The sequence below is a fragment of the Chrysemys picta genome, chromosome 11 (genome assembly GCF_011386835.1).
Source record: "Chrysemys picta bellii isolate R12L10 chromosome 11, ASM1138683v2, whole genome shotgun sequence".
NCBI classification, from domain to species: Eukaryota; Metazoa; Chordata; order Testudines; family Emydidae; genus Chrysemys; species Chrysemys picta.
Genome location: NC_088801.1, coordinates 10046052 through 10072510, shown reverse-complemented (window position 1 = coordinate 10072510; position 26459 = coordinate 10046052). Strand labels below are relative to the sequence as shown.

Below are 26459 nucleotides of genomic sequence, written 5' to 3'. Positions count from 1 at the left end.
CCCACCCAGTCCCCCTACTGGCTGCTGCTTCTTAGCTCCGCCCTTCTCATGCTTTCGTCACTCGTGGGGCAGAAGCTACTACGGCACGGTCGTGACCCGGCGCGAGGCATCCGTATGCAGATTTCACAGAGGGACGGTTAGGGTGGGAGTAGGTCTGGCGGCTCCTTTCTCCGCGCGGTTGGGCTCAGGACGCGGATATGCAAATTACAGTCGCAGGGGTACGCTGCGGTTGGCTAAAGACCGCTGTGACCTCATAGCTGGGGGGGGGAGGGGAGCGGCTCACGACCGGTCCACGACCGGTCGTTACAACCCTCTGGCCTCGGTTTTGGCAGAGTCGGGCGGGGGAGGCAGCGCGCCCAGGTGCGTGCTCGCGACGCGCCGCCTTGGGGGCGTAGGTTCGAATCCCGGAGGCGGGGAGAAGCCCAGAATCGCGCGACGCGGGGCCTGTAACTTTAATGGGATAGGGCCGTTTAGGGCTCCCCCTCTCCTGGAGGGAGGGGCTATCTAGGGCTCTTGCCATCCTGGGGGAGGGGCAGGGCCCCGCGCATCCTCGGGTGCGGGGAGGGTACATGAGTCCCTAGCTGGGGCTCTTGGTTGTACGGCACGATGCTCACTCATGCCAAGCACCCGCCCTTGGGAATCTCCCTATTCTCCCCTGGGCCTTGTCACAAGGGAGCTTGATGAGGAGCTGCCTCCTTGTCTAATCCTGCTGCTGGGGGGGGAAGGGGGGTTGGATCCTCAGGTGTCTCCCTCTTTGGGTTCAGCATCTTCAGGCCAAGCTGCGTCTGATCCCAGGGTAGGGGTTGGTGGAGATTTCACCTCGGGCCCCTCCATTGGGAGCCTGGCCGCAGGAGTTGTGAGAGCCAAGCCATCCATTGGAGTTGCCCTCGCCTAAGGCGGGCTGACACCGACATGCCCCACTGGTTGTCTATTGAAAGGTGAAGGTGGAAATGTGCTGCCGACATAGGAGCGTTTCTAAAGACTTAGGGCCAGATCATTAAAGGTAGTTAGGAGCCTAACTTTGAGGAATTGAGCCGTAGGCACCTAAATACCTTTGAGGATCTCAGCCTTACATGCGTTCCTGACTTGAGACATTATCTTATTTTTAGTTTTCCCCACAATAAACCTGCAATGCTAAAGGTTCCTTTTTAAAATTTTATTTCTGTAGAATCATTGTTTTGCCAGTTACCGCTTTTTTTTAATGTAATGAGTTGGCTAAGTGTGCGTGTGTCACCACTGTTTTGTATGGAATAGAGCCAAAATTGTCCAAATGTGTGTCCTAGACAACTACCCAGTTGCTGGCAGTAAGGCAGATTCTCATTCATATTTTTGGATAAGGATGATCTGAGTTCTGTTCCCACAGTTGCCAGGAACTTTCTTTTTCTTTTTTTCTAGTACAGACATGATAAAGAAGAGGGTGGATTTTATTTGTTTTTTTCCTCAGGGAGAGATGTTTGTTTGGAGCAAGGTGCTGAAAGGAGACAGAAGCCATTTTGCTTGTTTCTTTGAGATGTGTTCCTACCTCTAATGTATTTATAAAGCCAGTTTTTCATGGAACAAAGCCATACCTCTCAATGACCGCAGCCCCAAAATAACAGGACATTTATTTTAAAAAAGTGCAAGAGGCTTAACCTAACATTAATCTAATCCACATTTTCCTTGCATCAGAACAGTCATTATTTTTATTACAGTAGTGCTTCAAGACCCCACACATCTCCAGGCCCCAAATGTGCTCGACATTGTACAAACACATATTAAGAGACAGTCCATGCACCAAAGAGGCTTGCAGCCTAAGCTAATGCAGTTCTCTCTATCTAAATAAAATAGATAAAGGGTGGGAGAAAGGAAGTATTCATCCTGTTTTATAGCTGGGAACTGAGACACAGAGAGATTAAATTATTTGCTGAAAGTTACACAGGACCTCTCTCGCAGAGCTAGGAATTCTCAGATCCCCTGAATCCCCACTCAGTTCCTTAACCGTAAGATTGTCCTCCTTCACTTAATTTTTTTATGGACAAGTGCCAATATTCATCCATTTTAAGAGAACAAATTCTTAAGTAGCACCTGTCCCCATTTGTGCCACTCAGTCCCCATGATGAAGGAAGGGCAAGCTGTGCTGAAAGTTACTGTGAACTTAACCGTGTCCCAAACAGTTTTAACATTCTCATTTTATTGCATTGTCTTGGGAGTCCGTTGTGTTCTATAACATAACTGCTATCAATAATAATGAACTATGCATGTGTAGACATAGCCTGTTAGAAGCTCAGAATACATTTGCTTTTCCCAGTGATTTTTGTCCTCCTTCAAATATGTCAAAGTTTGATTAGCAGGACAGTCTTAGGAGGATGAGATAAAAGCTCAATCTTGTTTCTTCGTTGTTCCTGTTCTCCACCATGCCCCTGCCCAAAAATCCTATAAGAACCCCTGTGAATCAAATATGCCCTGTGTGCATACATACCAAATGCAGATTTACTAGTACCTCGTCTGTGCACAATGTCATTACTGATCCTCCCTTTGGTAAACAACTCTAGGTATGATATATATTAGCTACAAAGCACTGCATGTTAAAAAGTTTTGTGCTTAGCTGCTTTTGTTTACTGACTTCTTTTATTAAAATATAGCTGACCCATATAAAATGAAGCCAGCAGCTGTGGATTCCAGAATTTTGGCACTGGCCGCTCAGGTCACTGAAAGCTCTGATCGGGATGTTCCTGTGTTGCTGTTGAAGTTAAAAGGTAAATAATTGATTCTTAAGGTATAAATAGGGAATGCAGAAGTGTAGACAGTCATTTTCATGAACCTATGTAACTGACAGTCAAATTGTTCCCTCCTTTGAGTATATCCACCAGGGCCTCCATAAGATCAGTAACATAGAACTGCCTGTAAATCTTCCTAAAGTGACTATTTACTTGGGAACCACACATGAGGCTGGGATCTGAACGGAAGAGAACCCTCAGGCCAGTAGAGGATTAACCCCTATGGACTTTTTCTCTGCCTATCCCCTGCTGCCAGTACAGTTTCTGCAAAAGCCATGCTACTGTGGGCAGGAACACTGCACCTGGTTAAAATCCCTTCTGTGAGGGTTTGTGGGCACAGAGTTAGTGGGGTTGGGAATGATTGTCTGGAAGTGACATAAAAAAAGCCGAACATTCACTTATTTATTTATTTTCTCTCTCTCTCTCTCTCTCTCTCTCTCTCTCTCCACACACACACCCACCCACCCACCACCACCAAGATTTACCCTGGCGGTGTTCCTTCTGCACATGGGCGGTGGGTAGGGTGTGTGAGCTAGGTCCAGCTCTGAAATTTGACTGTTATTATAATCAAGTTAATAAGGGTTTTCACAATGGATTTTCATCATGGTTTTATATGGACTAGCAAATTCATACATATGGGCTACCTGCCAGATCATACATATACTCTTGCTGCACTCTTCTAAATCTGTAACTAGAAAGCAGGAATATGATCTTTAATTAGATATAGTATCTGTAACCATACAAGTTAACAAATTATAGTCATTTAAAGTATGTTTTACATTATTGTTACTGGGCTTTTTTTTTAACAACACTGATCTCAGATGTATATTTATACTCAGCCTTTTATGTTTTGAAAAATAACTTTCTTATGGATCAGAAACATATGCACAATTTTTTCCTCTTTCTTCCCCCCCAGAAATTTTAAATAGTACATCTTTGGGAAGTAAAGAATCACAGAAAGTTAAACAGGACCTCTACTATTATAATCTTGTTCAATACTGTATGTTGGTCCTTAAACAAGATTACTCTCGACTGCCCGGGGGCTGGGCTACTGCTGCCCAGCTATCAGAGATACTAAGGTAAAATGAAAAGCAGCGGTAAAGTTTTATTTTTGTTCTCCTTCACATCTTTCCTCTCACTTTTTTCTTTTCAAGCTGTTCTACACTGACTCACATCCAAAACAAGGCTTGTTGCGCAGAAAATGTCAGGGTGAGAGTGCAGGGAGCGGTCAAGGGCAGAGAGAGGTCAGGCAAAGCCTAACTGATTTGCATTGTGTTTCAACGTGCTAGGCGGATTATTCGGTGGGAACAAATATGTCACATTTACCCTTGTTTGTTTATAAATTGTCCTCAAGTAGATCATGATATCTACCAATGTACTGCTTATTCAGAATTGTTCACATGCTCTTGCAATCAAATGTCAGTCTCTGGGTCATTGACAAATCGTTCTTTATTTATTTTAGATGTGTAGAAATGCTTTAAAAATGGATGTTATCCATACACTCTAAGTACCCTGGGCATCACATAAAAATATACCACAAATGCAATAATCCTACCTAGTATAAAATCACCACCAATGAGCCAGACAACTTAAAACTCAAATCGCCTTCAAACAATCTCTACCCACCTCACCCCCAAACTTTTAAATTCTGAGTCAAATGATAAGTCTTGCAAATTACCCTGAAGTGGGGTCCTTAGATCAGCTTTGTCTCTCTAATACCATTTCCTAGGTCTGAGTTTTTGATATTAGAAATTTGCTAGAAGCTTCAAGATCAGGCACCAAAGCCACATGATATTGTTTCTGTTTCCAACTGCATGATCCAACCTTTATAAACTGATTCTGCTTCCAGACAAAATTAATTAATTTTGTAACAAAACAAGTCTTCTTGTAACTAAATGAATCTAAGTGGTTCACCTGGCATTGGCTTTCCGTGCACGGTTCAGATTAACTACACTCATTTGCACAAATATTCATGGAAAGCTAACAAAAAGGGTTTGCACACAAGAAGGTGGAGGTGCATTTCAAAGCAAAATTCACAAAATGGTCATGAATAATTTTCCTCTGTTTGCCCAGCTCTAGTGCAGAGCATGGACTAAAAAAAATGCCCACTTGTGTGACTATATGACAGTAATTATTTCTAAAAAGATTCCTCCAAAGATGCCCAAAACAGTAATACTGGATGAGGGTTAAAGTGTAGACCTGTAATACTGATTCCTAGCTCACCCACAGTCTTAAAAAAGAGGAAGGTTGCAGAAAGTATCCTCCCAGTTATTTGTGAATTTGTGCTTTTATTTGCATGGTATTTTTTGGTTTACAAAACTTGCCTCCAGTTCCAGATTGATTTTAATCTGTCTGTCTGTCCTGGTTTTTTAATGGTATCATAGTATCTTAGCATTGCATTGAGGGTATATAGAACAGATCAGAACAGGTCCCAGAAAGCTAATGGGCAATGTGACCCAGATATGGTTTTGGCCAAGACACGCTGTCATAGATAACAAATTCTCTCTCTCCAACAGCCTAATTATTCTTTTCCTTTGAGGTAGATATCTTGGAGCTAGTTGCAATAGTTGTCTATCTTTCAGTCTCTGATGGCATTTATTCACTTGCTTTTGTCCAACAGACTCTGCAAGGTTCAGATCTGTGTGCTCTTTCTTTTCAGTCAGTGTTGTGTGGGACTGGAGGTGAAAGAAGATCCTGAAGAATTTTACAATAAATTACTTCCTTCAGCTGTCGATAACCTCCTGTTTTTGGGAAGACGTCTGCAAGCACGGTTTATCCGAGCAATAAAGGTATTTCAATTGTTTGGTTAAGAGAGCACCATGAACATTTTGTAACCAATTGAGAATGTTTCCAAGCACTTCTACCAGGAAGGATTTGATTTAAATCACTAGTCAGGAAGATTCGATTTAATCATGGTTTTCTACATAAAAGTGCATTCTTGTTGGTTTTATAACCTTAATACATATTCTTCACAATCATAGATAGATGTATTTTTCATTTTTAGAAGGTACACACTATACATTTTTAAACGGTGATTTATTTTGAAAACTTTTCAGATTAGTTTTACAGCTATATCAGAAAATGAATGATTGCTTGATTATTTCATTTAACAAAGGTAAATGAAGCGGATATTATGAAGTCACTGGGAGGTGAACTATCTCCAATTCAACAGGTTAATCATTAATATTTGGAGGATTTTCTTGCCATGCTGTATTAGGAGGAGAACATCACCAGACAGACATTTAAATTGTTGTATTTAACTAAAACAACAACGTTAAGTATTCTGGATTTTTTTCTTCAACAGCAAACATATAATATTTTAACAAAATAAGCATATGTCCCTCGCTTCTCACATTTTATCTCCAGACTTCTTCTCTTTGTCCAGATCTATTCTGCCCCCAACAATCTTCTATTTATTGAACTTTTTGAAACTTTGCACTTTTAGAGAGAGGTAAGGGATTGACTTGGTGTACGCATATTTGCAGAGGGACAACAGAGTTGAGGTCTGTTATTTCTCACCTTTATATATTATTTATTTAAAAACATTTTTGCTGTTAACAAGCATATTACCTCTGGAGACACAAATCCACAGTTTAAGAACTGCAAAACTAAGCATCTCTGAGGTATCTTCTAGACTGAGCACTGAGTCCCATTGGGTATATAGAAAGATTAACCTAAATAATCTATACAGAAGCATGTGGAACCCCATAAGATTAGGCCTCTAATCCATGAACTAGTGGAACTCAGTTACAAAACTTTTCTTAAACATTACATGAATATATTGTCTCACACTATAGAATTAGAATTTATAATCCCTATTCCACGATGAGATACCTTTGAACTGTAATGTATCTTATCTAAAACTATCTTTAGATACCGTATATATTCGTTCATAAGCCGAATATTTTTGGTAAAAAAGTGACGCATCAAAGAACTGGGGTTGGCTTATAAACGGGTCTACACCAAAATTTGATGATTTTAAACTCTATGGAATCATTGAATTGAATATCTAATACATTGCCACTTCCCGCAGCTCCCATTGGCCGGGAATGGCGAACCGTGGCCACAGGGAGCTGAGAGGCTCCGTGCCTGCAGACACTCCAAGTAAACAAAATGTCCCAACCCGCCAGCGGCTTACCCTGATGGGCCGGGAGCCAAAGTTTTCCAATCCCTGAAATATAGGGTCGGCTTATGAAAGAGTCATACAGTTTTTGCTACATTTACCTATCCATTCTGGGGGGGGTTGGCTTATAAACGAACGGGCTAATGAACGAGTATATACGGTAGGTTTTTTTCCTCAAAAAGCATTTTATCAAAAAAATCCAATTTAAATTTAAAAAATCATTTTTTTTTAATCATTGATTTTTATCCACCCTGTCATCTACTGAATTAGAAGGGTTCTGCTACAGATACACCATAATATAAAAGGATGTTTTTCAGAACTGACTTTTTACTCATGGCTGTTAATAACTGACCTTTGGAGTTTTGAAACTGGAATGACTTTCCTCACAGAATATTTCTTCCATCCTGTGTGTGCATGGACTAGTTTGTTACTGCAGGGTTGCTGTGAAGAGCTTGGCTGCTGAGAGTGGGTTGTTCCTGAGAACAAAGCAATAATAAATGAGAAGCAAAAACAGCTCAACAAAACTGGGCAATCACATTTGGGGTCTGCCAATCATGAGAGTTACCTTTTATCTTCACAAATGACTAAATCTGACTTGGCAACGGCTCTGTTCGTAGTGCTTTATTCAGATTTTCAGAAGAGGAAGTTACCATTTGGAAAGATGGTCCGGAGTCTCTTCTGCCATATACTTTCTAAATGAACTTGGCCAAAATGTCCCAAAGTGTCCACTGATTCTGACATGGCACCTAAAATTGAGAAACTCCAAATCAGTGGGCAGTTCTGAAAGTGTTGCTTTGTCCCATTTTAGAGGGTAACCACTATTTAGCAACTTCAAAGGGGTATATCATGGCAAAATTCCCTACTGTTTTAGGAGCACTCTGAGACCCTAGGATCAGTACAAATAGTATAATTTGAATAACCAACCACATGGATGCTGATGGGTTCCCTGAATAGAACTTTCCCCCTAAATATTACACTTCTTTTTGACTGACTCACTCCTTGCACTTAGTCAAAGTTTTCATACGCTGTACAGTATTATGTTGGAAACTACATACTTGCTGAGTATGATTATATATCAGCAGTATGACATATTCTGTTTGCTCAATTCTTTTAAGTGAATTTAGAGCTTGTGAAAGGTTCCTGATTGACATCCGTGGAGTCTTCTGTCTACCCACAGTGTGTAATTTTGTCCACACGTTCTTATTATATGCCACAACCCACATGCTACGGAATCACCCACTTCTGTGCAGGCTTTATTGTTGAGTGCAAGCACAAGCTATCCCATAGGTCAGTACTTTAACTTCCAGTCATATTGTCCAGAGGTAACTGAGCATCCAGCCTTGACCACACACTCTGAAAGGGTTTAGCAAGCCTCAATCCACCAAGCATAGACAACTCATGACTAAGTGACCCTTCCAGTCCCTCTCATAGACCTGAGACCCTCATTGTTTGCATGTTCCTTACAGTCATTAGATTGAATGGCAGGGTCCAGTATGAATTCTTGCAGCATCTGGTGTCGGGGATGGAGGAGGAAGCCGGGAGTTGATGTGGACCCTCTTGAGGAGGGGTATGGACGTGGGATCCAGCATTTTACTTCACTTGGGACCTGCCCTATGAGATTCCAGCATCCTTTGTCACAGTGCTTATTATGAGTTATTTTGCCTTGAATTTGACTGCCATACTGAGAACTCAAACAGTTTCTACTATTTATGTACCAGCCCCTTAATGCCAAGATCAAGGTCGGGGCTCTTAAAGATATTCAGATACTTAATATTGTGTAAGTTGTACGGGCTGGCTGTACGCGGTCTGATTCTGAGCTTACACCACTGTAAATAAGGTCAGAATCAGGCGTACTCTCTACGTAAGCCTCATTAAACTGAATGAATTGCTGCAATATCCAGCATTCACAAATCAACATATTAGCTAATAATATTATGGATTAGCTTGTTAGTATAACTTGCATCTCCCATGGTCAGTAAGGATCAAATACAGAGCAACATCCTGATTGAGAGTTGTGGATATAGCACAAAATAGAGGCCTAAGATTGGGATTATATGCGACCACGTTTATAATTTATTAATTTATTTTGTTCAGGATGAAGAAAAAAGTGAATTTTTACGGTGTTTCCGGACAGTAACTGATGCCATCTGCTGGCTGTTTGGTGGGCATATTCAGCTAACGGAGTGTGGTAAGAGAAGGGGTTGGAAATTCATTGCATCCTAAAATAACTGAAAAATTTTGAATTTTAATATAACTACAATGACTAGTGAAGGGTTCAGAAGTGATTCTGAAACCAGTCTGTGTCCTGGTTTTATCCAGTTATCATGTACTTTTAAATGAGCTCTTGAAATAACCCATTGTACCAGTGGTTCTCAACCATGGTTCTCAACCGGGGGGCCGCCAAAATAAACCAGAGACCAGGGCCAGCGTTAGAGTCGCTGGGGCCCAGCGAAGAAAGCTGAAGCCCCACCACGCAGGTCTGAAGCTGAAGCCCAAACCCTGCCACATAGGGCTGAAGACCAAGCCCAAGCAATGTAGCTTCGCATGGCCTCCTGTGGCGTGGGGCCCTGGGCAATTGCCCTACTTGCTACCCCCTGTCGCCGGCCCTGGCTTTTAATCTACTGGCTATGCAGAAAAGCAGTTGTGGCACAGGCAGGCCATGGAGTGTTTATAGCATGTTGGGGCGGGGGAGGGGGTCAGAAAGAAAAAGGTTGAGAACCTCTGCATTATGCAATGGAAGCATAAGCATATGAAACAGGCAATCTAGGCCATTCAAAAAGCAAAAATAAAAGAAAGAGGCCACTTTCCGTTTTGAAGTTGTTGATTTGGACATGTTTTTTCCTGCAGCTTCCATTTTTAATTATAGATATTAACAAAAATCAGAGTTTTTCCTAATATAAATGCATAGTTGAAACTTTCACGCTTCTGTCCTAAAATGAGCTGTATATGGGCTCAAGAGATTGCCTAGACAGAGTTCACAAAAACCAACCAAACAAAAAGCTTTATAGTGTATTACTTCATTTTACTGCAATACTGGTAAATTTACAAACGTCTGAGAAATTGGCCTATACTCGGTCAAAAATCAGTTCTCGGTTATAACTGTATAAATTCCATTGACTTCAGAATGTAACAGAGAGATTTTGCCCAGTATTTGACATTTAAAAAAAAAAATAACAAAAATTTCAGCACATGGGTTTAAAAAATACAAATGACTGGATAATTATTAAATAAAAACAGTGGGTCTGAATCTCTAGTATGTTGCCTCTATTTCACTCCATTGTAACTTAATTGAAGTCAATGAAGTTATCCTGACATAAAATTGGTATAAGAGAGTGAAGGTTCAGGAGTCCTCTCCACTGGAAACTTTTGCACCATGCTTCTGCCCCACTGTAAAAAGACTTGTGCCCGTGTGACTTACCCTACTTTGAAACTTTTCACACCACTTCTGCACTAGTACACAGGAGGTTTCCACCCGTGCGGAAAAACCCCAGTATAGACAAGTCCTTGGGCTCATTCCCTTTTCCCAGTCTGTCTCTCTGTAAAAGTTAGAAAGGCAAAGAATATTTAATAAAAAAAACAGTGACCCTCGTTTCACTTGCTTGGAAATGTGTTTTATAGGTCTGTTTGGTAAACTACAAATGAACTGGCATTAAATCCCTGGTTTTGATTATTTCTTGATTTTGTTTCCTTTTCCTTTGTTGCAGTGCTGCAGAGTAACCATTTCCTGCAGTTGCTAATCACGGATGATGTCGAAACTGCAACTGCAATGATGTCTATGTTACAGAATATTTTGAGGGCCAACAGGTTTGCTGCTTTTAAAGAATTCAATTGATTTTCCTTTATTTATTTATTTTAGATTTAAAGATCAGTTTGGTACTGGGTTTGTAAAAGCAAAGTCTCTGCATGCCTAAGATATCTTATACCAGGCTCTGCTGGAGAAGTCTTAAAATGGGCAGTTTTCTCTATCCTTAAATTGCTTTGTTTATTGTGAATATAATTTTTTTTAGTTCCTGGAACAGCACTAGATTCCAGTGGACTGGAATATCTCCCAAGTTGTAGTACTGGCTCTGCCACTGAGGCAGTAAAATACCCAAGACAGGCCTGAGTCTGCTTACTTGGGCTTGCGGGGGTATAAAACGGCAGTGTAGATGTTTGGGCCTGGCCTGGAGTCCAGGCTCTGCGACCTTTCCCCCTCGCTGGGCCTTAGAGCCCAGGCTGCAGCTCAAGCCCAGCCTACACTGCAATTTAATAGCCCCACAGCTTGAGTCCTGCAAGCCCGGCCAGCCGCAGGTGTTTTATTGCAGTGTAGACATGCCCTGAATTACTTGGGCTCTTGGGCAAGTCAGTAACATCTGCTTCTCAGTTTACCCTTCTGTAAAAGGCTGATAATACTTAAACCAACTATGGAGGGGTATTGTGAGGATTAGCTAAATTTGCATAGTGTTTCAAACATGTAAACTGCTATTCTGGGTTAGGCTAAAAGGGGTAAAAAACAAGGGAGATGTCAAGCTAGGAGACTACTACAGGCCACCTAACCAGGTGAAAGAGGTGGATGAGGCTTTTTTTAAGCAATTAACAAAATCATCCAAAGCCCAAGATTTGATGGTGATGGGGGACTTCAACTATCCGGATAAATGTTGGGAAAATAACACAGCGGGGCATAGACTATCCAACAAATTCTTGGACTGCATTGCAGACAACTTTTTATTTCAGAAGGTTGAAAAAGCTACTGGGGGGGAAGCTGTTCTAGACTTGATTTTAATAAATAGGGAGGAACTCGTTGAGAATTTGAAAGTAGAAGGCAGCTTGGGTGAAAATGATCATGAAATCATAGCGTTTGCAATTCTAAGGAAGGGTAGAAGGGAGAACAGCAAAATAGAGACAATGGATTTCAGGAAGGCAGATTTTGGTAAGCTCAGAGAGCTGATAGGTAAGGTCCCATGGGAATCAAGACTGAGGGGAAAAACAACTGAGGAGAGTTGGCAGTTTTTCAAAGGGACACTATTAAGGGCCCAAAAGCAAGCTATTCCACTGGTTAGGAAAGATAGAAAAGGTGGCAAAAGACCACGTTGGCTTAACCACGAGATCTTGCATGATCTAAAAAATAAAAAGGAGTCATATAAAAAATGGAAACTAGGACAGATTACAAAGGATGAATATAGGCAAACAACACAGGAATGCAGGGGCAAGATTAGAAAGGCAAAGGCACAAAATGAGCTCAAATTAGCTACAGGAATAAAGGGAAACAAGAAGACTTTTTATCAATACATTAGAAGTAAGAGGAAGACCAAAGACAGGGTAGTCCCACTGCTTAGTGAAGAGGGAGAAACAGTAACAGGAAACTTGGAAATGGCAGAGATGCTTAATGACTTCTTTGTTTCGGTCTTCACCGAGAAGTCTGAAGGAATGCCTAACATAGTGAATGCTAATGGGAAGGGGGTAGGTTTAGCAGATAAAATAAAAAAAGAACAAGTTAAAAATCACTTAGAAAAGTTAGATGCCTGCAAGTCACCAGGGCCTGATGAAATGCATCCTAGAATACTCAAGGAGCTAATAGAGGAGGTATCTGAGCCTCTAGCTATTATCTTTGGAAAATCATGGGAGATGGGAGAGATTCCAGAAGACTGGAAAAGGGCAAATATAGTGCCCATCTATAAAAAGGGAAATAAAAACAACCCAGGAAACTACAGACCAGTTAGTTTAACTTCTGTGCCAGGGAAGATAATGGAGCAAGTAATTAAGGAAATCATCTGCAAACACTTGGAAGGTGGTAAGGTGATAGGGAACAGCCAGCATGGATTTGTGAAGAACAAATCATGTCAAACCAATCTGATAGCTTTCTTTGATAGGATAACGAGCATTGTGGATAAGGGTGAAGCTGTGGATGTGGTATACCTAGACTTTAGTAAGGCATTTGATATGGTCTCGCATTATATTCTTATTGATAAACTAGGCAAATACAATTTAGATGGGGCTACTATAAGGTGGGTGCATAACTGGCTGGATAACCGTACTCAGAGAGTTGTTATTAATGGTTCCCAATCCTGCTGGAAAGGCATAACGAGTGGGGTACCGCAGGGGTCTGTTTTGGGACCGGCTCTGTTCAATATCTTCATCAACGACTTAGATATTGGCATAGAAAGTACGCTTATTAAGTTTGCGGATGATACCAAACTGGGAGGGATTGCAACTGCTTTGGAAGACAGGGTCATAATTCAAAATGATCTGGACAAATTGGAGAAATGGTCTGAGTTAAACAGGATGAAGTTTAACAAAGACAAATGCAAAGTGCTCCACTTAGGAAGAAAAAATCAGTTTCACACATACAGAATGGGAAGAGACTGTCTAGGAAGGAGTACGGCAGAAAGGGATCTAGGGGTTATAGTGGACCACAAGCTAAATATGAGTCAACAGTGTGATGCTGTTGCAAAAAAAGCAAACATGATTCTGGGATGTATTATCAGGTGTGTTGTGAGCAAGACACGAGAAGTCATTCTTCCGCTCTACTCTGCTCTGGTTAGGCCTCAGCTGGAGTATTGTGTCCAGTTCTGGGCATCGCATTTTAAAAAAGATGTGGAGAAATTGGAAAGGGTCCAGAGAAGAGCAACAAGAATGATTAAAGGTCTTGAGAACATGACCTCTGAAGGAAGGCTGAAAGAATTGGGTTTGTTTAGTTTGGAAAAGAGAAGACTGATAGGGGACATGATAGCAGTTTTCAGGTATTTAAAAGGGTGTCATAAGGAGGAGGGAGAAAACTTGTTCACCTTAGCCTCTAAGGATAGAACAAGAAGCAATGGGTTTAAACTTCAGCAAGGGAGGTCTAGGTTGAACATTAGGAAAAAGTTCCTAACTGTCAGGGTGGTTAAACACTGGAATAAATTGCCTAGGGAGGTTGTGGAATCTCCATCTCTGGAGATATTTAAGAGTAGGTTAGATAAATGTCTATCAGGGATGGTCTAGACAGTATTTGGTCCTGCCATGCGGGCAGGGGACTGGACTCGATGACCTCTCGAGGTCCCTTCCAGTCCTAGAATCTGTGAATCTATATAAATGCCCATTTCTGCCCTCAGACATGTAAATACAGCTTCCATTGACAATAGGAGTGGGAGCAGTTCAGCTGAGGATAGAATTGTCTGTAGGGGCTCAATCCTGCAAGGTCCTAAGCACTCTGGTCTCGCTGGTTCAGTGTATGTATAATCCCACTCAAATCGATTAGAATAGTTACATGCTTATAGTAGTGAATGGCGTGTGAATAAGTGTAGTGCTGGATTGGAGCTAGAATGCCCAACACCTTCTAGGGATCAACCCCTAGGAATTGTTTTAGTCTTAAATACAAAAATGTCTGTTTCATTCTTGGATCAAAGCCATAATTAAAGGAGATTTAAACCTTACATGAGCTAGAGTTACATTTTAATCTAAACACATAGCTGGAAAAGGCCCAGTAGGTCATCCAGTCCCCTCGGCTCCCATAGTGGGTTGGGCCATTGGTCAAGTGAGTCATGTATCCCGCCTTGCCTTGTGCCCAATGCTTCAGAAGAAGAAAGCCATTGTTGAAATATGCATCCCTCAGTAACGTTCCTGCTTTTGTCTCTTTTTGTTAGTTCTGTGTTACTCCATGTGGATGAAAAGATCCTTCACTCTGTTTTAGATGAACTTGTTTATAAACTTTCATCTACCACCAATCCTGTCACAGGAAATGCTGCTACAAAAGTGTTGCTGTCAGTGGCAGAATCTCACCCCCAACTTGTGGAGTTACTCAGTACCCGCTACAAAGGTAGTGTACTTCTCTCCACTTCTTGTCGCAGGGAAGAAAAATTCAAGAATAATGTGAGTGGTTAGTGACAGGTCCTGAAAGAGCCAGTTTCACTGTGGTGAACATGAAAGCACTTGTAATAAAACCTAACATTTATGTAGTGCTTTAGATCTTCAAAGTACTTTACAGAGATTAGCTGATCAGACACAAAAAACGTAACTTATCTGCCTGTCACATAGATGTGTCTGTAGATAGTCAATGACTTGTACCTACAAAGCTATAACTATTGTATAACATTTTGCAGTGATGTCTATACCATCAGCTCTTCATGAAAACCATTTGATATTGAAACTTAAAGGTAACTGCCTGTACTCATATTTAGCTCTGATTTAATGTCCCTTTCCAAAGCTCATCGCACGTACAATCAGATTTGATTGTCTGATATTCAGCTTTATGTTTGCTAGTTTGAAATCTGTTTGGTAAGCAAGCGAATGAAAAATTAACTCTAACAATGTAACATGCTTATTTTTTTTCTCTCTCACCTAGGACTGAGAACTCTGCTAAGTAAGCAATGGGCTGGCAAAGGATTTGACAGGAATCTCAATCAACTTTCAGACCTTCTTTACTCAGAATCCTGCAGGAAAGGAGAAATGCAGGTGCTGAATGTTTAATGAGACTTTTCTCTTTGGTGGATTTATATTTGATTATATTGGGTTTACTCTTGTCCCACCTCTCAAACGCCCCAAACAGTATTTGCTCAGACATGTCTTTTTTTTTTTTAAATTACCCCCCTTTTTATTTTCTACTCTACCACTTCTAAGTTAGCCAGCAGTAAAGATATATGCCCATCAAGAAATAGAGAGAGAATGATCTCATGGTTAAGATCTGGACGGGACTCAGGAGATCTGGGTTCATATAGCAACTCTGCTACAGATTTCCTGGGTGACCTTGAGAAAGTCACTTAATGTCTTTCTACTTGAGTTCAGCCCTCTCTAAACTAGGGAAAATAATACTTCCCTACCTCACAGAGATGTGTAAAGAATGTACAGATCTAACCTAGGAGAGACTTGCATACTTCAGAGATGGGGGCCATGTAAATGCCTAGGTAAAAGAAGTGACCAATAAGAGATGCTCTTTAGTGGAGACGAGTGTAAGTACATGTTTTATCCACCTGGACAACAAGAGTCACACATTCAGATCTCTGAGATGTTATTCCAAGGGCTACAACTGTACAAGGATTGTTTTAATCGTAAAGCGCAGTTCTAGTCTGAAAAGTAGTTGAGTAAAAATATAGTTGAAGAAGAAGGTGATAGATTGTTCTGTTTAACCACTGAGGACAGGACAAAAAGCAATGGGCTTAAATTGCAGCAAGGTAGATTTAGGTTAGACTTTAGGAAAAATTCCTAATTGTAAGGGTAATTAAGCACTGGAACAAATTGCCTACAGAGGTTGTAGATTCTCCATCATTGGAGGTTTTTAAGAACAGGTTAGACAAACACCTGTCATGTATGGTATAGATAATACTTAGTCCCGCCTTATTTCAAGGGACGGGACAAGGTGACCTATCGAGATCCTATCCGGTTCTATGACTCAAACATTAGCTGGATTATTTTTCCCAGCTGCCTTCCACTTATAAAAAAAAAAAGACTTTTAGCTGATGAGTTTGCTTTGTGAAGTCCTTTATGTAGTACATATAGAAAATTGAACCAGATGAACTGAGCAGCTGCCCTGGTAACAAATATAGGGTTCATGCTAGTAATTTATTTATGGGAGTGTAAATCTACCCAAGTATTTGGAAACAGTGAACTGCAGGGCATGTGAAAACTGAAGTCAGTTTTGATCAAACACTGAGTTTATGCCAAATGAGCAAGTAGCAATAAAACGTTTTATATATGTTGAGAATATATTCTGTCAACTGGTTTGTTAATTTCAGAGACTGCATCAAGCAGCTTGTTTAATCCAGGCTGTGTGGAGGGGATTTCTGACCAGGAAAAGATTAAAGACGCTTCCTATAGCAGTGACTGCCTTACAAAGAAGTTTCAGGTAAAAAAACATCCCTTTGTAAGCAGGACTCCGGAAAACAGGGTTTCTACTCTCAGAAACTGCTATGCAGGACACTGTATATTAACAAACAAAATAGATTTTTCTACATAACAAAATTGCACACAATATTGTTCTTAACTGTATTTAAAGATGTATAAATCAGTTATGAATTATACAAACTGCAACACATAGTAGCAACATATGGAATGTCCACAATGTCAGAGTTTTCTCTGTCTTTTTGAGCACTAGATTACCTCATTGGGTTGGATTATTTAGTCTTCACCATCCATTTCTAGTTGCAGTAAGTACATCTCCTTGGGCTTAATGAACATCCAGATATTTAAAAAAAAACCCACAAAGCACTGTAAGTTCCTATACACATTTTGTATAATATGCCTGACATCTCTCAGATGGAAAAAAAGAAACAATAAGGGTAACAAACTGACTTGCTAAGGGCTGTATCTCAGGTTCCTCCAGCAAACCATAGAATGAGATCTAGGACATTTAATATATGGAGATATACCTATCTCATAGAACTGGAAGGGACCCTGAAAGGTCATCGAGTACAGCCCCCTGCCTTCACTAGCAGAACCAAGTACTAATTTTTTGCCCCAGATCCTTAAGTGGCCCCCTCAAGGATGGAACTCACAATCCTGGGTTTAGTAGGCCTAATGCTCAAGCCATTGAGCTATCCCTCCCCACACTGGTTTCTTGTTTCTGCTCACAAAGAATGAAGCTCAAATCAATGTCATTCTTATCTGGCTAGATCGGGATTTAAGGTGTGATGTTCGCTTATGGTAGGTAATACATTCTTACTGACACATCTGAAAAGTCTAGTGTAGACAAGGCTGCATCGACTGTAACATGCTAAAGTGATCGAATTAAAACTGAGGTTCCCCACTAGGCTTTAATTCAACCAGTTTAGCATGTTTTAAAGTCTATGCTAGACTTTTGAAATGTGTTAGCTACCACATTCTAACAACACTCCTTAAATCCTAGACAAGGTGTGAAAACAGAGTCTCCGATTTGCCATTTCATCTGGGTTGGAAGGTATTTACCTCTGCCCTCAACTGTGTGGCTGTCCCAAAGTTTGTGGGGAAATAACACAAGAACTAGGGGTCACCAAATGAAATTAATAGGCAGCAGGTTTAAAACAAACAGAAGGAAGTATTTCTTCACACAACGCACAGTCAGCCTGTGGATCTCTTTGCCAGAGGATGTGGTTGGTGAAGGCCAAGATTATAACAGGGTTCAAAAAAGAACTAGACAAATTCATGGAGGATGGTGTCCCTAGCCTTTGTTTGCCAGAAGCTGGGAATGGGTGACAGAGGATGGATCACTTGATGATGACCTGTTCTGTTCATTCCCTCTGGGACACCTGGCATTGGCCACTGTCAGAATACAGGATACTGGACTAGATGGATCTTTGGTCTGACCCCGTATGGCCATTCTTATGAAATCACAGATAACAAGGCATCTGTGGAGGGCCACCCACTTTACACTGCTTCTCGGTGACACCCCCCCCCCACACACACACACACACATCCTGCCTGTCAGCACAGCTCCCTCACACTATCACTTCCTCCACACCTGAGCCAAAACCACCTTTTGAGGAAGGAGAGGAACCCACAAGAGTTTATACTGATGGAAGCTACATAAATTCTCATGGGTATTTGCCTGTGGATTAGTTGAGGGGTTATGCCACAGAGAGCTGCTTTGTTAGTTCTGCTTCTGCCCAGCCAGACCGCCAAAACCCATGGAACCCGAGTCTTCTCTATGGCCTCACTGGAGATGGAATGCTTCTGGTTATGTTGGCTCCCTCACTTACTCCCACCAAGTACTTACTGGCCACTTTGGGCCAGTATTCATGAACAAATCAGGCACCCGACCCCCAAAAGCCTACAGTCTGAGTTTAGCCCTAACTTGAAGGGAGGCCAAGGGGAACGATGGGATCTCTAGCTGCCTACATTTGTTGTGCAAGCATTTTAGTAGTTGTAAATATTAATTTAGGTCATTTGTTGAAGCCGTTTCTCGGTTTTGTGTGTGTTAGTTTCAGATCAGAAGGGATGGTAATTATTTCTATTCTGGTAGCGCATAGAGGCCCTGATCAGGGACCAAGTGTGCTAGGCACAGCATAATAAAAATACAATCCTTCCGCACAATGTTTACAGTCTAATTCAAAACGATAGCTAGAGTGTTATGCCAAAGAGTAAGAATACTGCTTAGAATCCTGTCAGCATCGTTGGTGGAAAGCATCCTAGAATGTCGATATAGCATACTTGAGGTGCTTCAGCAGTCAGCAGCTGTGGCTGTGAATTCAGGGCTTAACTATATTTATGGAGTTTTATGAAAGCTCTGATCTCAGGAAATCTGGTTAAATTTAGTTGGGGCTGAAACTCATAGCTTGAGTGTGGTTCGCATGCAATAGCAGTTGGGTATCTTAAAATCTGCCAGCTGTATGCTTCTGAAAACGGTATGGTTTCAGAAACATTAAAACTGAAAAATCTATCTTTAAAAAAATGCTAATCTGCCTTAAAAGTTGGTTAGGCTGTCACGTAACCAACTCATCTTACATTTGTTACAATGAAGTAATTCCGTGTTAATGGTGCCTACATCAGTATCTATCGATACCTTTATTATTGATCAGAAGGGAGTTCTTTTCAATCATGCCCAGTAAGAGGAAGCTTAGGTTTCAGTCTGTGGGTGTTTTTTCCTGTGAGAGGTGCTCTTGTGTAACCTAGATGTGGCTTTTCATTCTATATCCCTCTGAATGATGAAGAGCCAGCATTCTGCAAAACACATCGTAATACAAAAGGGGAGAGTCACTATAATAGAAACCTATCAAATGCATAACATACAACAGTGACAGTGTAACAGGCATACATTGGAGGAATCCATCAGAGGGCAGACTTTACACTCGTGTGGCTTCCCAACTAGTGGAGTTGATAAGGATTTCTAGAAAAAGAGCATGGATAAGATTTTGTCAGAAGAAGGCCATGAGTCCCTTTTTATCCTGAGATTTCACACTGTTCAGACATGAAATAACGTGTGCTTTCCTGGATCAGAAACACAAAGAGACCGTTTAAAGCAGAGATACATGGGATTGGAAACCTCAGTGGACAGTCTGATTGCAGCCTTTCTTGAAACCATTTTGCTACATACAGTAAAGTTACAAATATCATATTGAATGTAAGTAGGGGTGTAATAGCAATGTGGCCCTTTAACTCATGATGGGGAAAGGAGGCGGCCTTGAGCAGTTACTGTCAGGGTTCTGAGCTTTAAATCCAGGGCCTCGCTCTCTTAGAGAATGCCCTCCTCTCCACAGGACTGTGCTGGAGGGGAAAATGAGGATTGCTAGTCCCTCCGGTTAAACTTTTAGGGTCTCATTAGGGAGCTGTCAGTGCAGCGTCCTCCTCTGTGATGTCCCTTACAACTTGTGATCAAGAAGAATCAGAGCCTTGCTGCTCTTAAGGCACAGTGTAAGATACCACTGTGTCCTAGACTTCCATCAGTAATGTTGATGCAGAAGAACGACCTGTCAGCATTTCTCCTGGAAGTCAATCACCAAAAGTTATCCAATTTAAGAAAATCAGCCTTAAAGAGAAGGAGGGGGGAATTCTTTTGCAGAGACAGTAAAGGCACTAATCTTGTTTTGTACAGTGTATGGCACCTGCTAGATAGTGATGGGCAACTTTGAAATGCATAGCTAGTTTTATAGGTGGCCAATTCTTAATATGTGTGTCTATTGCAGAGCTAAACGAAAACAGGAATTGCAGCATTTAAAGAGGCTGAAAGAAGACGAGACCCTCAGACAACAATTGCAGCTTCAGAGACAAAGGGCCATGAGGCTCTTTCATGAACGGCAACTGACTTTACTGGAAATAGTCCATGCTGGTAGGATTTATATTGAACTGTATCAAAAGCATTAAGGGCTCAGGTTTCCTTAAAACCATCTTTCATACAAACAAAGGGGGGGAGGGATAGTTCAGTGGTTTGAGCATTGGCCTGCTAATCCCAGGGTTGTGAGTTCAATCCTTGAGGGGGCCACTTAGGGATCTGGGGCAAAATCAGTACTTGGTCCTGCTAGTGAAGGCAGGGGGCTGGACTTGATGATCTTTCAAGGTCCCTTCCAGTTCTAGGAGATAGGATATCTCCATTAATTTAAATTTAAATTTAAAAGTATTTCTCAGTCTCGCATGTCCATCTCTTTTTATGACCGAAGTGCCTGGTGGAGAACAGCCTAAACTCTTCAAATTCTCGGTAATCAAAAGATGTGGTGGCTTGAAATCGCTTCTCTTTGCAGAGGTGTGAGGTAAAAGGGAGATCCTGTCCCTTTGGGTTCATTAAAGATCCCACAGCAGTGGTATGTCTATGCTGAGACCTGTACCTCCAGTAGCCCAGTGTCCGTGATTAGTGTACTGAGGTTTTGGTTCAGAAGAAAGAGTGCCACCTACTGTTCCACCAATGCTACTTACTGCAATGCCTGGCTTTTCAGTGGTGGTTTCTCCTCCAAGGACTGAAAAGCCAAACCTTGTTGTGCTTGTGAAATCACAGCCACAGTTGTATAACTATGAATTTCTGTCACCTCCTTAGGTCAGGTAGACAGGTACATTCAGGAAATGGAGGGGAAGGCAGCATTAACTATCCAGAGACACTGGAGGGGATATAGGACAAGGAGAAAAGTTCATCAACAAAGACAATCTCTTAAGCAGCATAAGGCGGCTGTCACCATTCAGAGAGCAGTAAGTATCTGAACTCGGTACTGGTGTTAGACAAGAGTGACTGGATTACTGCAATTCCTTATGAGGCTCAACGTGTTTACTTCTAGAAATGACAACTTGGCCAGAATTTAGCAACCAAATATTAAAATAGTCAAAAATCAGGCAACTCAAAGCAGAGCCCCAAACTTCATCAGCTGTTAAGAACCCTGTGTAAACTGCAACATGCAGTGCAGTCCATGTGGAAAAGTGAGGAGAGCTGTTACTTTGGAACGAAGGCGGATTCTCTATGCAGCTCGTATAAGCAGTAACACTGACAATAAGTTATTGGCGTATGTCAGATCATGCCCTCTCGTACTGCCTCTGCACTGTGAAATCGAAAGCTGCGCCTTACTAGCTGCAGTGCTGAGACATTTTTCTTTGGAGGTTTTTTAAAAAGATGCATGAAAACAAGCCCCTAACCTGTAAATGGCATACTCTGATACCTTCTTTCATGCAGGCTCATAAATTCCTGGGGAAATGTCAAAGGAAACGGAAGGCTTTCTCCCCCTGGAAGGAAGCCCAGGAACTCACCAGTGCACAGAAACTAGCATTGCAGCAAAAGCTGGAGGACTACATCAGACTGTACCCGGTGTGTCTCTTTTGTAGCTCTGCATTTCCCCACCCACCGTAGTGCATTAGGATTAAATATATGCGGTAATGTATGGAGTGCTCAGGATAACCCATGTGAGCTGCGTGCATATTAAACCTGCTTATTTGTCTTAGAGTAATATACTAGGATCATTTTTTTTACCATTAATGTAATAAAACAGGTTAAGTAAAGCCTAATTGGAAAACTGTATCTGCTTGACGATGGATCACTTTGCAGAGAAAACTTAGAAGGAAGCAGAATTATTAAATTTACAAATAGATGAGGAACGCAAGTGTTGTTCTGTGGACAATTAATCTGCCCACAAAGGATTTAAAATGATAACCGTTCCTTAACAGTGACAGATGTTCTTTTCCTCCAGGCTTCCCAAATGGCAGAAGAAATGAGTAAGGAACTACATCGGCAGGCCCAGGAAAAGCTGGCACAGTACCTGCTCAGAAGCAGTCTGGATCGCAGAGCAGAACAGCGCAGAGAGGCGTTACTGGCTCAGGTCAACACCGACATGGAGCTGTTGATGAGTATGTGCCTGTCTCTAGGTTCATTCCTTTGGTCACTACATGGATGAAACTTGCCAAGCTATCCTGCCGTGGCTCAAGAGCGTGGGTACCAAACTAAGGGCAGACTGTTAGGAAACAGGGCACAAATCCCAAACTGATTGTGAGTTGTGGGATTTCGTGTAGATTTCACTGACCAATTATCAATGTAAACTCCTCATATACTCCAACAGCCTTTATCATGGAGTCACAGACTGGCCCCTTGACTCCAATCTATCTTGCCACCTAGGTAAGCTTACCTTTGTGATAGATGGTCCCTTATACACAAGGCCACAGCAATATTCAGGTTACTCCCAGTCCCAAAGGACCAGTCACTTACCCCAGGTCAATTGCACCTTAGATCTCACACCAAGGACACTTGTAGCCAATCCTATAATAAACTATCTAAAGATTTATTATATAGGAAAAGGAAATAAGAGAGTTATTTACAAGGTTAAAGCAGGTAAACATATATACACACACACAAATGAGTTCCAATCTTAAGTTTCAAAAAGTAAGGCTGTGTCTACACCGCCACTTTCAGTGAAAAACTTTTGTCGTTGAGGGGTGTGAAAAAACACCCCCGAGTGACAAAAGTTTTAGTGCTGAAAAGCACCAGTATACACAGCGCTTCGGCTCCCAGCGTTATCACCCCTCATTCGAGGTGTTTTTTTAATCACCGGGCGAGTGCTCCCCCAGCGATAAAGTGTGTCTACACTGCCCACATCACAGCACTGCTGTGGCCACACTGTAACGTGGGTAGTGTAGACATACCCTAATAGAAGCTTGTATAATAAGCAAGCTCTGTATATCCCTTAGGGTTAACCCAGGCTAACAGCTGAGGATTCCTTGCTTAAGCCTAGAAATCTTGAGCTCAGGAGTCCAAGAATAGAGATACAGTTCCTCGTTGGGGGGTTTTATGCCTTCCCCGCTGCTGCATCGAGTAGCAAATTCGGCTCGTGGCAGAAATTTACTTGCGCATATTCTCTTCATGCAGCAGTGGGAAGAGCAGTCAAATTCCTTTGTCCTCTGATGTTCCACTATACAGTTTGTCTGTTATTGATGGGCCTTCTTTGTTAGGTAGGACCTAACACCTTTTTTTGGAGACTAGTATTTCACACTAGTTAATGTGTCTCTCCTGTCTGGTGATTTACACAGTTACCGAAGCTTACAATGCAAATGCTAAGATATTACCTTATGATATGGGATACGGAAGTCATAAGTGAGATTAATGCAGGGGCAGTCAATTATTTTTTGTCAAGGTCCAAATTTCTTGGTCAAGGTATAGTCAAGGTCTATATTTTTACACCTCAATAACAAGAACGATAACGGTCCGTTCAAAAGCATCTGGCGGTCCAGATTTAGCCCATCGTCCGCCTGTTGACTACCCCTGGATTAATGCATGCAGCATCTTACAAGCATTCAAAAAGTCTAAACACTAAGTACATTCTTATAATTCTAATACCTATTTTAACAATACTAACACACAGGTGAACCAGACTGATCCCAGCTATGTGTTCGTCAGTATTCAAGTGAGGCCTGAGGGCCTTGACCTAAGCTGGCACCTGGTTTGCCAGCGTCACAAAACTAATGTAGAGAAAATTAGGATTATACCATGAATAATGGTGAAAGCACATTTCAAAACTGAAATCTCCGATATATACAAGTAGTATATTTTTAGATGTCCCTATGGGTTAAGTACATTGACATGCATTACTAGAAGTACATTGACATGCCCTATCCTTCTGTTCATAATGCTGATGTCTAACATATTTGTAATAAGGCTTTACTTTGTTATTTTATGACAGCCCTTTCACAGAGCCATCTCTGTTGCTTTTAAGTCACCAAGGATGAGGATCTTTGCATAGTCATCTTCCCTGCAGAACTGGGGATGACTTTGTTTTTCCTCATTCTGTTTGTCAAAAATGGACTGATGGTGGAAGCATCCCCATCCCTACTGGTGAGGCGCTTTAGAGGCTGAAAACTTTGAACTAGGGCCATTCTGGGATGGGAAGGTGTCATGCGTTGGGCAAGGAGGGTAGGCTCACCTGAATGAGAACAAGTAGGATTTTTCTTCTGTCCTGGTGTGGCCCAGGAAGGCAATCTGGGATCAAAGGGTTAGAATAATACAGTCTAGACACCACTTAGCACCCAGGTGGAGCAAAATTTAGTAAGTTATTGAACAATATTGCTAGATCTGCCTCCTACTCTGTAACTGTAGAATAGTACTATACAAGCAAGGAAACCAGCAACTGTTGTATGCACAGAGATTTAGTTTGTGGTGGGACCAACAGGAAGAGATGATGCAGGTATTGGGGTGCACTGAAAGCACTGCAGTAGAGGTCACCCTGTGCACCAAGGAGCACAGAGCCAAGAATAATGACCTACGCTAGCCTTTCCTTTTCCACAGATAGAATTACACCAGTTTTCCTCTTTGTTACAGGTGCTCCAAGTCTCATGGAGGCCACAGAAAAAGATCTTGATGTCTTTATGAGTCGCTCAGTCCCTGTAGCATGCAAAGCCAGACAATCCCATAATACCATGCTGAAATATACTCGCTGGCCGTGGTGGAAGAAGCTTGGAGATGAATTCATGGATGATGATATGATTCCTGATGATGTTCTCAATACTGAATTTGGAACTCTCTTTATTGGTGGAAGTAAATCCTCTTAGTTAGCAGGCAGAAGAAATTGTAATTCAGTGACCCAGACTCATATGCCATACTGTGCAGTCATGTTGAGTATGTACTGTATGGAAAGAAAACATTCCAGCCTGTGCATGAGGTAGGATCAAAAGGCATTTTAATTTTAGTGGGTTTGTTATTCTTAATAAAAAAAAACTTCATAGGAATCTCCTTTTGCAGAAGAACCTGATATCTACGCTGTCTTCAAGGTAAAATTATATCCAGTTTGTTGCTAGAATCAGGATTAAAGTACAGTAATTGTAAATATGTATTTATGTGCCTGATGTATTTTTTAACTTTTTAAAAATAAATGTATGAACTGTGGCTTTTCAGTGATTATTCACTAAAGTTTTGTATAAAAAAAGAAAATCACATCTCTGCAAAACTCTGGGTTTTAGAATCTCAACTCTTCATTAAGCAAATGAAAGTACTTGGAAGTCAAGAGTAGGTTCACAGAACAAATGCTTGGGGGAAACTTCTGTTTATTTTTCAATTGCAGGAGTGCCCAAAATGAGCTAGGTGCTTTCCAAAGACAGCCCCTGTCCCCACAGCACATTGTCGTTTTTAGACTAAGACAGAGCCGGGGGTTGAGTTGGTGGGAGGGGGAGAGAGAGAGAGAGCATACAAGCAAAGTGAACAGATCGGTGATAGACAGAAGCCCAGTTAAAAGTTGGGGGTGCTTTTGTTTCCTCCCTTTCCTGCCCCCTCTCCCCAGCCATACAAGTCAATGGGATTTATGCATCTGGTTAAGCCCCCAATTCAGGAAACCATCCCAATTCTGGACAGACCTTAAAACACATTAATTTTGTGCACATGCTTTGGTACTGAGTTGGTTCCATGGGTTTTTATTACCATGTAGACGTACCCCTAGTCACTTTGGGTTTGTCTACACATGGACATTCATGAAAATGAATCTGAATTAGCTAAAGGTGTGAATTTGAAACTGGATTTATTAAACCACATTAAGCCCCTGGGAAAACACTCTCATTCAGAATTGAAGTGGCCTCAAGTTGGTTTATCTTAATTCACTTTTGAATTAAGATAAGCCAAATTAAGGCCACTTTAATTCTAAATTAGGGTGTTTGCACAAAACCTAATGCAGTTGAACAAATCCACTTCAAAAATTCACACCTTTAGTTAATTCAGATTAACTTTCCTGAATGTCCACATGTAGACAAGACTCATTTCTAATAGAGTGCAT

At 41.4% G+C, this 26459-nt stretch overlaps 1 protein-coding gene across 11 annotated transcripts; it reads left to right on the top strand.

Moving 5' to 3' along the window:
• Positions 1–5: 5 nt before the first annotated feature.
• IQCB1 (IQ motif containing B1) lies at positions 6–25582 on the top strand. Of its 11 annotated transcripts, none has more exons than XM_008167808.4 (14): positions 6–112; positions 2622–2735; positions 3673–3835; positions 5416–5545; positions 8974–9067; positions 10584–10683; positions 14481–14653; positions 15179–15288; positions 16566–16675; positions 20427–20569; positions 21269–21417; positions 21893–22024; positions 22404–22560; positions 25019–25582. In XM_008167808.4, exons 1-14 carry the CDS (start codon positions 49–51, stop codon positions 25246–25248), a joined length of 1869 nt encoding a protein of 622 aa, XP_008166030.2. In that variant the 5' UTR covers positions 6–48; the 3' UTR covers positions 25249–25582. The 11 variants fall into 11 exon arrangements, with proteins under 11 accessions (XP_008166030.2, XP_023960568.2, XP_008166026.2 ...); XM_024104800.3 differs by having other exon boundaries at positions 40–148; XM_008167804.4 differs by having other exon boundaries at positions 56–152.
• The last annotated feature ends 877 nt before the right edge of the window (positions 25583–26459 follow it).

Bases quoted from the DNA above. Each gene is read 5' to 3' on its own strand.
- IQCB1 (XM_008167808.4), top strand. From the start codon at position 49: ATGCTTTCGTCACTCGTGGGGCAGAAGCTACTACGGCACGGTCGTGAC. The intron at 16,676-20,426 runs GTAAAAAAACAT...TGTCTATTGCAG, and splicing joins GCCTTACAAAGAAGTTTCAG to AGCTAAACGAAAACAGGAAT. The intron at 22,561-25,018 runs GTATGTGCCTGT...TCTTTGTTACAG, and splicing joins CGACATGGAGCTGTTGATGA to GTGCTCCAAGTCTCATGGAG.